We start from the raw sequence: 11,764 nt of genomic DNA on the forward strand, positions 1-11,764 counted from the left end.
TTGTGAATACAATAAACTATTTTTTTTTAAAGGTAAGCAATCTAAAGAGAGTCTTCAAATTGCAAATTTATTGTATTATTTTACTCTCAACCATTATTTATAATTTAAAATTCATTTGAATTGCAATTTAATTACAATTTTCATTGCTTATTTACACTTAAAAGCGTTTGGCACGTTTTAATTGAATTGCGAGCACTTGCTGTTGTGCCCACCCAGCGCCCCATTCCCGCCCACTGTTTCGTTCGTTGTCGCTGTCAGCGCATTTTCGCCAAAATATATTTCATAACTGTCAACGCGGCTGGGCAGCTATAGATAAATTTGTTGTTGAGCTTAATTAAAAGCCCTTTTTTGTTTAATATTGGCGTGGTGGAGGCTGTGAGCAACGCTGTGGATGTTAAGTGGATCGTAAGCTTGTGCATGCATTTATCAGCTGCGCCGCATACAGCTCTCACAGCTTTCAGTTGATCACGGCAACTGAAGGCGTAGTGACGTGTTGCGAACAAAAAGGCTGAAATTTCTTTTTGTTTGTGTTTGCATATTTTGTGGAGCGTAACTTTTGAGGTAGGTAATGAGAGAGGCAGAAAGAGACATGATTGCTGTCGTAGCTTTCGTATATGGTATGGTATATGGTATGAGAGAGAGAGAGAGAGCGAGCCAAGGAGCACAAGTAGCGCAAAGAATAATTAAAAGAGAGAGATGAGTAAAAAGATTATTCCTACTAAGAACTCATAGTCTCTCTTTATGCTGACATAGGATGGTATGCTGCTTAAATTCAATAAAATTAAATTCAATATATATTTTGTATATATTACACAATTAAATTATATACCGATATTATACAGAATTTAATTCGGTTTGTAATTGGACTTTATATTTTGTTTTCCCGATTTCAATTATCAATAATCAGATGTGCTTTATTAAGAGTTAATGAGCTTTCGAAATTATAATAATTGCACAGCGAGCAATTTGGAAACAACCCTTTAAAACCAGATTCTATTCGACACACAGCAGTAGTCGCTGTAGTCAACATGGTCGCAGCGCAACAGTTAAATCGAACAACCCAACTCCTTCTAATTTGCAGCCTGCTGTCGATACAGGCGCCCAGTCTGAGCATGTCCAGCTTGGTAGGCAGTCAAACGGAGGATTTTATTGACTGGTGGCAGCACGCGGTCTTCTATCAGATCTACCCCAGATCCTTTAAGGACAGCAACGGCGATGGCATTGGGGACTTGCAGGGCATCATATCGAAGCTGCCGTATTTGGCTGAGACAGGCATTACAGCTACTTGGCTGAGTCCCATTTTCCAGTCACCCATGGTCGACTTTGGCTATGACATATCGGACTATAAGGCCATACAGCCGGAATATGGAAGCATGGCGGACTTTGAGCAGCTGGTGCATGCGGCCTCCGGTCTGGGCATCAAGATCATCTTGGACTTTGTGCCCAATCACAGCTCGGATCAGCATGAGTGGTTCAAAAAGTCGGCAGCTCGGGATCCTGTCTATGAGAATTTCTATGTCTGGGAAGATGGAAAGAAGGATAAGCTGGGAGTGCGTCAGCCTCCAAACAATTGGCAATCTGTGTTCTATGGCTCCGCCTGGGAGTGGAACGAGCAACGACAGCAATACTATTTGCATCAGTTTACCAAGGAGCAGCCGGATCTGAACTACCGCAATCCGGCTGTGGTGCAGGCCATGGATGATGTGGTGCGCTTCTGGCTGGACAAAGGCGTGGCTGGCTTTCGCATAGATGCAGTGAATCATTTGTATGAAAGCGAGGACCTGGCTGATGAGCCGCTCAGTGGCAAGACGGCGGATCCACTCTCGTATGACTACACGAAGCACGTCTTCACCAAGGATTTGCCCGAGGTGCTGACTATGGTGCAGCACTGGCGCCAGCTACTGGACGATTACAGCGCCAAGCATCCGGATGGAGTGACGCGCATCATGATGACCGAGGCATATGCTGACCTGCATGTGCTCATGGATTACTATGAGAGTGCCGACGGCGTGCGGGGCTCCCAGCTGCCCTTCAACTTTCACTTTATCACGGATGTGAATGGCGACTCGGATGCCCGTGACTTCGTTTACAATGTGGAGAAGTGGCTGATCTACATGCCGCGCGGGCACGCTGCCAACTGGGTCATGGGCAACCACGATAATCCGCGTGTCGCCTCGCGCTTCGGTGCCGCCAGCGTCGACGCCATGAACATGTTGCTGATGACACTGCCCGGCGTCGCTGTTACCTATAATGTAAGTATGTCCACATCCGAAAGGTCAAGGATTGGAGCATCTGCGTTTTAATGCTCGTTCGTCCTTGCAGGGCGAGGAGCTGGGCATGGAGGACTATCGCGAGATTAAGTGGGAGGATACGGTCGATCCGCCAGCTCGCAATGCTGGCAAAAAGGATTACAAAAAGGTCTCCCGGGATCCGGAACGCACGCCCTTTCAGTGGAGCAATGCCAGCAATGCGGGTGAATTGGAATATGAATTTACCCAAGCTGCGAACTAATCTATCTGCTTGGCAGGTTTCTCTACTGCTGCGAAGACCTGGCTACCTGTAAATCCAAACTATTTGGCGTTAAACCTGGCAGCACAGCAGCAGGCAGCCAAGAGTCACTACAAGGTGTACAAAGCGCTGATTGAGCTGCGCAAGCTGCCGACCTTAAGACGTGGAAGGTTCAGCATCGAGCCGCAGTCTCGAGCAGTGTTTGCCCTCAAGCGGTAAGTGTCTAGGGCGCGCATGTGGCAGCTACACACAGATTTCTCTATCTTTTTAGTACCCTTAAGGACTATGACACTCTGGTCACCATCGTCAACGTGAGCGCCGAGGAGCAGCTGATAAACTTAACAGACTTTATCAATCGGCCACAAAAATTGATTGTGGAAGTGGCGGGCGTTGACTCCGTCTATACGCCAGGGTAAGGCTCATCATGGCATGCATTGCACTCCTGTGACTCCCGCATTTACCCGCTTACCCCACAGGCAAGCCCTATCCAGCAGCGCCCTAACACTGGCCCCACACGAGGGTCTCATCTGCAAGCTGATCGCGGCATAGCCTAGAGCCAGACTCTAAAGTTCCATCAATTGCAGCTCGTGTGACATTGCCGCCAGCTTGAATAAATAAAAAATTAAATGAACTGAAAATTAATGAATCGAATTGCTGAATGAATTTTTAAAATCTCAACTTTCCTTACGTACGACGCAAGGAGCACAGAGAAAGCTGCTGGCCATGGCGTCGCCATTGACATTTCGTTCTGGCAGCTTGCCCAAGCGAAACATAGAGTCATTTAGATGCCCTGCCAGTCACTAGATATAGAGTGGGGGATACTCAACGTGGTATATAATTAGCAGTTCCATGAATTAATTAAAATATGTGCTTTTTGATCCCAATGGGGTTGGCTACAATTTTTATGAACTTTAATTATAATAATTAAAATATTTTTTAATATATTCCAAATTTATTATATTTTAAATTTTATCTAGAATATTTAGAGGGCTTTTCTGTTTTATTAAACTCACAAAATTTATACCGAAAAATAAACATCAACTTATTTTACTCTAATATAATGCAGGAGTAAATAGTCTTTGGCAGCTTATTTTTCACTGCTGGTTTGCTCGCTCCTATAATTTTTCATGTGGCTGGGCGCACGAACACACGAAGATTTATGAAGCACAACGCACAGATTTGCGAACTGTCGCTTTACAAATGGCCATGGGTGTGGCCAAGGCGAGCGCGGGGGTGGGGCGTGTGCGACAAGCGGACAAAGGTTCACTTTAATCAAAAGTTTTCAACTTCCAAATGCCACTGCATGCTGAAGCAGCGCCCAGGATGTTCGTTGCCCAATTTGCCATGACCATAAACTTGCTCCTGGAAAGCATTTGAACATTTTCCATAAAGCGTCAATAAGTTTGAAGCTGCAAATGTTGCACATTCAGTAAAGTTGAGCTAAAATTATCAAAATGTTCTTCTGGCATTAACCTCTTAAATCTTGACTTAAATCTTAAATGCAAGTACATGACTTTTCTATCATTTTGATAGCGCATCGTGAACTCAAACTTAACTGTCACGTTACAAACGTGGCCATCAAATTTGTTCTATGCTCAAAGAGTTTAACTGCTGCTACACAAACTGGGTTGAGTGCGTCGCTGCCTTCGCCACTCTGGCCAACTGGGTTAGCATTAAACTAAACATTTAAAACGGCAAAGATTGTGTCTGTTAATAGTTTATGGCACTTTCTCTTTGCAGATTGCTAGCTGGATAAATGAAGCGACAAATGTGGCTCAAGCGACTGTTTCTTTGGGCATTTGTGGCACAGGCACAGCCTATGAGCATAGCAAATTTTTAAGCAATTTTAATTGCATATTTAGTCAGCTTATATATATATATATCACGATTATATCTAACACGATTTTCAATTCTAATTTACATGCTGCTCTGCTCGATTGATGAGTTTCTGTCTGCTTTGCTTGCAAAATTCCAATTTAAATTGTATATTTTATTATGTAATTTTCTAGTCAATTATGAGATGCTTTGATCTTGGGCAGCTGTCAGCCAGCCATTTGCAAAGTAAAATGTAAGTCCTGCTAAGCCAAAAAATGTCTGCTAAAGTTATTAAAGAAATGCCTTTGCATTTCTGATGGGTAAAGAGCACAAAGTTGGGAAACTAGAATGGAGCATTAGCAATTAGCTTGGCCTCATTATTTGCGACAGAAAGCACTCATTGGCAATTCGTTTGTTAATAAATTTTTAATAGTAATTTCTTTTATTTTCAGCGACTTTTTACTTGCGGGCAACAATCGCAGTGCGAGTCGGCAGTTGCAGCTTTCGCCTTTTGCTGGCATTGTCTTGAGCTGCGGGGAGGCGGGCATGAGGTTAATTAATTATATTTTCTAAATTATGTATTCAATTAAAATTGAATTTCTTTTGCAGCGCGCAGCGTCGTCAGCTGCTGAAGCAGCTCCTCAAGTCGCTAAATGTGGTGCTGGTGGCTCTGCTAATGTACAACTTGTGGCGCCACAAATGGACGAAAGTAAATTTCAATTAGACATTCTGATGCAATGATTAATTTGCGCTCACTGATTGATTAAGTCATTAATTAAATAAACAATGCAAAAAAGGAGCAGCAGCTGAACCGTGCTCCGGATGTCATTTACAGATGTGCTTCTTGTAGTTGTGGGGCGTCAAGTGGAGGAATTAAATTTGCGTTCATCGCCGTCAAGTGGCTGCCAAGAAGATGGCCAGATATGTCAAAAAAATCGATCAGACATGTCAATTGAGAATTAAGAACTCGAGCAGAGTTCTGCCATTTCAATTTGAGCCATCCATAGAAGAGCTCAACTCATTTATTCCAGCCTTGTCTTCGCTCCATCTTATTAATTGGCTCAAGTGCAGCAGCGAGTGGACTGCAAGAAATGTGGTTTGTTCTGGTCTGTCGGAACACTCAGCCATAATTCTTTTGCAATTTGCTAAACGGAAATTCGCAGTTTTGTTAAAATAACGAATTTCCCTTTACTTCAAATGCAACTGAAACCGAGAGGCAGCAGCAGCAGCAGCTGCCAGCTGCCAGCTGCCAGCTGCCTGCTGCCGGTGTAAATTTAACGCTCCACTGGCTGGCAAGTGGATATCCTTGTCGCCACACTGATTGCCGGAAGTTGACAGTGTGTCCGCCAGAGCAACGCGTAGTCCTTCTCTTCAATTGAGCGGAATTTAATCGAAGAACGAATACTTAAAGCTTCACATTTAGTTGATTATTTTGCTGCATGCACAAATGGCATTTGTAGCATTGTTTTCGTTTGATAATAAATTAAGAATGAGTGCTCTAAAGTCTAGCAAACAAAGTGAATTCGAAATAATTGAATAACAAATTTCACTTATCTTAATTTACTTTTCTGTAGAAATTGTGTTTCTGAGTATTTAATGGAAAAGATGTAACTTCAAAATGAATCGTTATATCTCAAAACATTTTCGCTTTTTGCACCTATATATTTATATATATATACGATGGTCATTCATATATTCAATGACTTTTAGCTGCATCTAATATGGAAATATTGATATAGAAATTATAGAAGCTATTATTCTATGCATTCAAAAAAATTTGAATAGGCATTGTGAAGTGAAGCACGTAAAGAAGCTTACTCCAAAAGAGTCAAAGTCAAAGTCAAGAACTTTTCTAGTTTTAGCTTAGCTTAAAAATATTAAAAAAAAAAATTATAAATTAAAAATAATAATTGTAATAAATAAAATGAAAGAAAAAACTAAAAATTCCTATAAAATTTCAATATAATTTTGATACTTAAATATTTTTGAATATTCATTTATATATATATAAATATATAAATATAAAATATTTAAAAGATAAAAAAGTTATAAAAGTGAGTCAAACTTGATTCGTTAAACACAAATCAATTGATTGTGTTGAAGGGGGCAGGGCAAGTGGCTGCAATGACGTCGCAGTGTCTGGTGGCTGCTCTTTGATATTTGCTGCTGCCGATTCAATTCAGGCAGCAGCACACACGTACAGGTTAAATCCTTTGAGCCTAAAGTTGCGAAATGTTGAGTAGCTCTGGGAAAATTGGCAGCACGCGCTGTGCACCTTGATGTCGGCTGAACAGCGGCCAAAGGCACGCGCACCAGGCGCGATGGGAAAACGGAACGTAGATGACCCAGCTAATTGGAATCTTCGGTCCAAACAAAATTCTGGCTGCCAACTTTAGCCGACGTCCTTTTCTTTCGTGTGTGTGTGTGTGTGCGTTGCGTTTTCTGTTTGTGGCAGCGCCATTTTGGCCGTTTTGCCGCTGGCTTCATAAATTTTACAGACAGCCGCGAAACTGGCGCCGTCTTTTAACTGTTTTTAATTAAAACAAGAGTGCTCTAGCAGACAGTGTTGAACTGCGGAATACCCAGCCTTGCACATGAGCTTGAAAATCTAAGCTATAAGCCTTGATTTCTAAACAATGACCGCAGAAGAGTGAAGCACTTAATGATAGCTATATTACAGCAGATCTTTGAGCTATTCATGTGTTTCAGCTGTTGAAAGATTGTAGAAGATTTAACATTTGATAATAGATTTTCAGTTGGAAACGTCAATGAGCTCTACTCATGGTGTCAAGCCTTTGTCGCTTGCAAAAAATCAGACAACTTCATTACCCACTGCCGACAAGTGCAGGGTATTAACAAAAATGTTACATTGATAATCAGCTAGGTCTGCGTGCGTGTGTTTGGCCTCAAGGGATTTTTTAAATTAATTTGCAGCTCTTTGTTCATGATGCCTATTGAGAGCATACATTTTAAAAGGTAAGCAATGTGTCTATAATTCCATAAAAATAGGCAAAATCAAGTCGAAACTGTTCTGTATATTAGACTGTGATGAGGCTTACGTTTGTGATATTCCACTAGCCTGACTACAGGGTATGTGCCAGTCAAAACGCACTCACTCTACTGTCACTTGAAAACAGTTGTCGGCTTTAATGGCCCGCAGAGAGTAAAAGCCAAATTGATTGGCAATTGAGGCGCTGCTGGCGTTAGGGCAAATAAAAACTTTCTGCCAGAAGTTGCATATATTATCCCTTTAAGCCCGGACCAAGCAAATTCAATAAAGCTGCTTCAACTTCGCCGCTTTTTTACCAAATATATTCGCTCGAGGGTATTGTCAGTAGAAATATGCATTGAAATGTTTGTGCGTTTAAGTCAATGACTGGAATTTATGTAAATGCTCATGGCTTGCTTAGGTCTGGCTAAAACAAAACAAAAAAAAAAGAAGAAAACCAAACGAGGGTCATTTTTGGCCAAAAGGCATTTGAGTTATGCGCTCAACTTTGCCAAATGCCAAATATATATGTTGTATAACTGAATTTACGTACGCGCCATGAAATTATGCAGACATTTTTCGGTGTCCTTCAAGCTGGTTAGGCGCTTAATTCAGTAAATGCTGCTACTTGTTGTTCTTTAATAAATTGGCTAATGCCAATGAAGAATCATTGAACCGCAGCTAAATTGGCCACTTAACCCTTTTTCATCTTCTATTTTTTGCTTCCACACAAAGAGAGGGAGAGAAAGAGCGTGCTTCAATTAGATTCTAGCCCACCGCTCGATGGGCTGCTGTCAATAAGTGAAGCCTGCTTGAGCAGGCGGCCCCTTGGACTGCCGGCCAGACAGGAGACTGGAGACTGGAGACTGGAGACAGGAGGCAGCGGTCAAGCTCGTCTGCAGCCTTTGTCTGCGACTGACAACAACAAACAGGCAAGGATTGAAAGCGGCCGCGACCAGGCCAACAACAAGTGTAATATGTCAATTGAAGGACACACTTCGAAAACAACAAGTACCGACACACACAGACACACACACACACACACACACACACACACACACACACACACACACACACACACACACACACACACACACACACACGTAGCTGCCACACAGCCATGAGGACAAAAACAAACACTTGACTATTTATTGCATTGTTGTTTGTCTGCCCTGTCGCCGCAGGATATGCTACGGATATTTGCAAAATATTGCAGCGCCCATAAATTGTTGGCCCCAAAGGACGCGCCACATTGTCACTTGACTTGGCCCCAGCCTTAGCGGCAACTACGTGACACAGCAATTGCTCTGCAAATTCCAGCTGGCTTCAGCCAAACTTTTTCTTTTATACGTTTATTTATTTAACGTTTAACTGCATAATTGATTAGGCTGTTTAACAGTTTTACGACTTGCCTTGCCACGTAGATTATTTACTGCATAAACTTGATGTGATTATTAAATTAAGATGTTTATTAAATGTTATTCGCCTTTGATTTATGCTTTTAGCTGAAGATTATTGGGCAAATGACAGCTGAAAGTATAGAGACATTTGCTACTATTAATGAACTTTTCTGAGGATTAACCCGATTAGCTTGTGGTCACGCAAACTACACTCAGCCTAGGCTATAATTACTTTTATATAAATTATTTAGATTAAGTTATAATTAAGCTATAATTACTTTTATATAAATTATTTAGATTACAAATCAAAGAATTAGCCATAGTTGCCTATGCCCAACATTCCTATATCAAATATCTATCTGAGCTTTTGCCTTTATATTTTTTATTATGCTTAGTTTTTCTGTTGCATTTATCACTAGAACCTTCACTTGATTTACCAGTCAAAAATGCATCTACTTCAAGTAACTTTTTAAGCTTTTCATATCTGAATATTTGTGTTATTCCTCTTTAGCTATCACACACACAACTCTATGCATAAACAGCATATAGCATTTCTGGGATTATTTGTGTACCTTTCCTTTTAGCTGAAAATTCATTTGAGCTTAAATTGAATTCATGAAGTTTATCTAAACTGAAGGCTCACACACACACGCGTGCCTGGACTGACCAACAGCTGTGTGTTCTGTACGTAACTAACTATTTATAAACAGTGTCTAGCTGTGCGAGTGGGTCGGCTTGCCGCAGACATGTTGTAGCTGCCCGGAAGCTGAGTGGCGTCCAGGCGCACCGAGAACAAGCCGCTTTTAAGGGCTGTCACTCAGGCTACGAGCTGCCCGTCTGTGTTTTGCGTACATATTTTCTAAAATGTCTGCCCTGACCATGCGTCGTATACGCAATCTGCTGCAGTATTAAAAGTTGCCCATAAATTTCCAACAGCAATTCGAAATGAATTGTTGTGCTGGTTAGCAGAAAGGATAAGGAAAAGGAGCAAAGTTTTATAATAGCCAATGCCCGCACACCAGCCAACCCTCCCCCTCCCCTTCCCCTCACCCTTCACAGCTCGCTTTGGAGCAAAATTCAATTTCATTTTCAATTTAATGCTGCAATGGGCCACGTACCTGGGCGAACGTAACAATCTGTCGCTTGTGTTTGCCCTCTGAATTGACTTACCTGCAATGAAATGATAGAAAAATAGATACATATATATTATTTTATGCAGGGTGGCAGCTTAAGAATTAAAAGTCAAAACCATGGCCAGAGCTGGCCCAACAAAAGAGCAAACTCAAGGTGACTCCGGACGGGGCAATAAAGCGTCTCCGGCTGCTTCCCTTACCTATGACATAGGAGTACCCGTCCAGCGTTAGGACACACTTGCGCGTGGTGGTGCCGGCTAGGTTGCCCACACCACCGCCAACCACAACGCTGGACGAGTACCGTGGATTGTTGCCAGCAGTTGTTGGTCGACTGCCCAGCCCCAGCGCCTTGTGCAGAGTGCCGCCTGGAGTTATTGGCTGCTGCTGCTGCTGTTCGCAGCTATTGAGGCTCTCGCGACGTGGTGGCGGCGCGGCTCCAGCAAATTCTTCTTTCCGCTTGTGCGTGGAGCTCAGCTCGTCGCAGGAGTGATCGCGTTCCCGAACCGGATCGTCGCGTGTTCGCGTTCGCGTGAAGCGGGCAGAGGAGCTGCTGCTGCTGCTGCTGGCAGCATCGCCTGTAGCTGTCTCCTCCGTGCTAATGTTTAGCGATTGCGGCTTGTCGCGCCGCGTTGGAGGCAATTCATCCAAAGTATCGCCCATTCCGAAAGTTTGGCTCGTGCTCTGATATCTCGACTCTTTTTTTTTTTTACGAATTTTAGTTAAAACGCGCGCTCATTGTTTGTGGGAGAAACTTTGCCTGTCGTCTACGCCAGTTGATTAATTATATTTGTGTTTTTTAATTTTATTTGAAATATTTAAAATTTTGATTGCACTTTTATTTACTCGACGCTTTTTATGTGAACCACTTTTATATCTGCGCAAGCATAAAATTTAATTAAAACCAAACACGCTAAAATGAATCGCAATGAATGAATACGAAATGGCTATCAGACACAAGGAGGGGTGGGAGAGAGAGAGAGAGAGAGAGAGAGAGAGAGAGAGAGAGAGAGAGAGAGAAAGCGCGCGAGCTAGATATTTAGTGCTCAGCCATCAAACAAATAACAAACATAACAAGCATACGCAGCGTTGTGCCTGGTAAAAACTCGCTGCAGCAAAAAGGAAATCAACATCCAAAACTGAAACTGAAACTGAAACTGAATCTTTTATGAATACTATCAAAATTACTTTTGTGTTGACATTTATTTGAGTCACTGTTGTCTGCTGTTCTTCTATTTTTACGCTGCCATACAACAATGGCCAGTCATTTGGGCCATTTGCTAAAAATTCATTTCTGGGCAAGTTATTTAGTGAATGTTTTTTGGGTTTCACTTTCGGATTACGCTGCATAAATTTATTTCAAGTGAAGATTTTTAAGTGAATAATTTTAGCTTCTGCTATGCTATTGACTTCTACTTTGAGCACTAAAAATTTCAATCATAAAGAGTTGCATTTATGTGTATCAAAAGACATTTATCATGGCAGGCTATGCGCACTCGTATCTATGGCAGTGGCCAGAGCTGTAGCTGCTGTTAGTCAATATTTTGCTCTAATTGCAGTTCTTGTCCATGCTGCTGCCAATTATTTGACTTTACACGCAAACACAGCTCCACAGTCCGCCCGCTGCCTGCCTCGCCTACTATTTCGATCCGAATGTCGGGCCATTGTTTGGGCCACTATTCGATTCTGATTTTATCGCACAAATATTGACGGCGCGTCACAGCATGAATGTGTGCTTATGTGTGCGTGTGATTGTGTGCATTGGTCAATTTGTCATTGAATTATATATAGATAGATATATATATACATGCATATTTGTCATAATGTCTGCTCATTTATCAAAAATCCATCAATGCCAATGAATGAATTAAACAGTTTTAAGCTTTTTTCGTAGTAATTGCATTTAAATTTTATTTACAATT

The 11,764-nt window shown here is 41.9% G+C and overlaps 3 protein-coding genes across 8 annotated transcripts in view; 2 read left to right on the forward strand and 1 right to left on the reverse strand.

The window, feature by feature from the left end:
• The window catches only part of LOC111603778 (calcium/calmodulin-dependent 3',5'-cyclic nucleotide phosphodiesterase 1), a 48,423-nt gene extending 37,900 nt beyond the window's left edge, over positions 1 to 10,523 (reverse strand). For all 5 annotated transcript variants that reach the window (XM_030224356.1, XM_030224360.1, XM_030224359.1 and 2 more), the window contains exon 1: positions 10,046 to 10,523. In XM_030224356.1, coding sequence (XP_030080216.1) covers positions 10,046 to 10,505 — 460 coding nt within the window. In that variant the 5' untranslated portion in view covers positions 10,506 to 10,523. The remainder of the gene's footprint in view (positions 1 to 10,045) is intronic.
• Positions 474 to 3,380, forward strand: LOC111603780 (maltase 2). 2 transcript variants are annotated; one of them, XM_023321522.2, is made up of 6 exons: positions 474 to 561; positions 1,082 to 2,252; positions 2,323 to 2,473; positions 2,528 to 2,723; positions 2,780 to 2,920; positions 2,985 to 3,380. In XM_023321522.2, the coding sequence occupies exons 2-6, from the start codon at positions 1,113 to 1,115 to the stop codon at positions 3,055 to 3,057; spliced, it is 1,701 nt and encodes a 566-aa protein (XP_023177290.2). In that variant the 5' UTR covers positions 474 to 561; positions 1,082 to 1,112; the 3' UTR covers positions 3,058 to 3,380. The 2 variants fall into 2 exon arrangements, with proteins under 2 accessions (XP_023177290.2, XP_023177289.2); XM_023321521.2 differs by lacking the exon at positions 474 to 561 and having other exon boundaries at positions 908 to 2,252; positions 2,985 to 3,379.
• LOC111603786 lies at positions 4,785 to 5,168 on the forward strand. The gene is made up of 2 exons (XM_023321527.2): positions 4,785 to 4,874; positions 4,933 to 5,168. Exons 1-2 carry the CDS (start codon positions 4,870 to 4,872, stop codon positions 5,045 to 5,047), a joined length of 120 nt encoding a protein of 39 aa, XP_023177295.2. The 5' UTR covers positions 4,785 to 4,869; the 3' UTR covers positions 5,048 to 5,168.
• Positions 10,524 to 11,764: the final 1,241 nt, after the last annotated feature.

Source organism: Drosophila hydei, unplaced genomic scaffold (genome assembly GCF_003285905.1).
Source record: "Drosophila hydei strain 15085-1641.00,03,60 unplaced genomic scaffold, DhydRS2 tig00008114-arrow-pilon, whole genome shotgun sequence".
Taxonomy (NCBI): Eukaryota; Metazoa; Arthropoda; class Insecta; order Diptera; family Drosophilidae; genus Drosophila; species Drosophila hydei.

Coding starts and splice junctions, on each gene's coding strand:
- LOC111603780 (XM_023321521.2), top strand. CDS start 1,029: ATGGTCGCAGCGCAACAGTTAAATCGAACAACCCAACTCCTTCTAATT. Junction 2,724..2,779: donor GCAGTGTTTGCCCTCAAGCG/GTAAGTGTCTAG, acceptor CTATCTTTTTAG/TACCCTTAAGGACTATGACA. Junction 2,921..2,984: donor GACTCCGTCTATACGCCAGG/GTAAGGCTCATC, acceptor CTTACCCCACAG/GCAAGCCCTATCCAGCAGCG.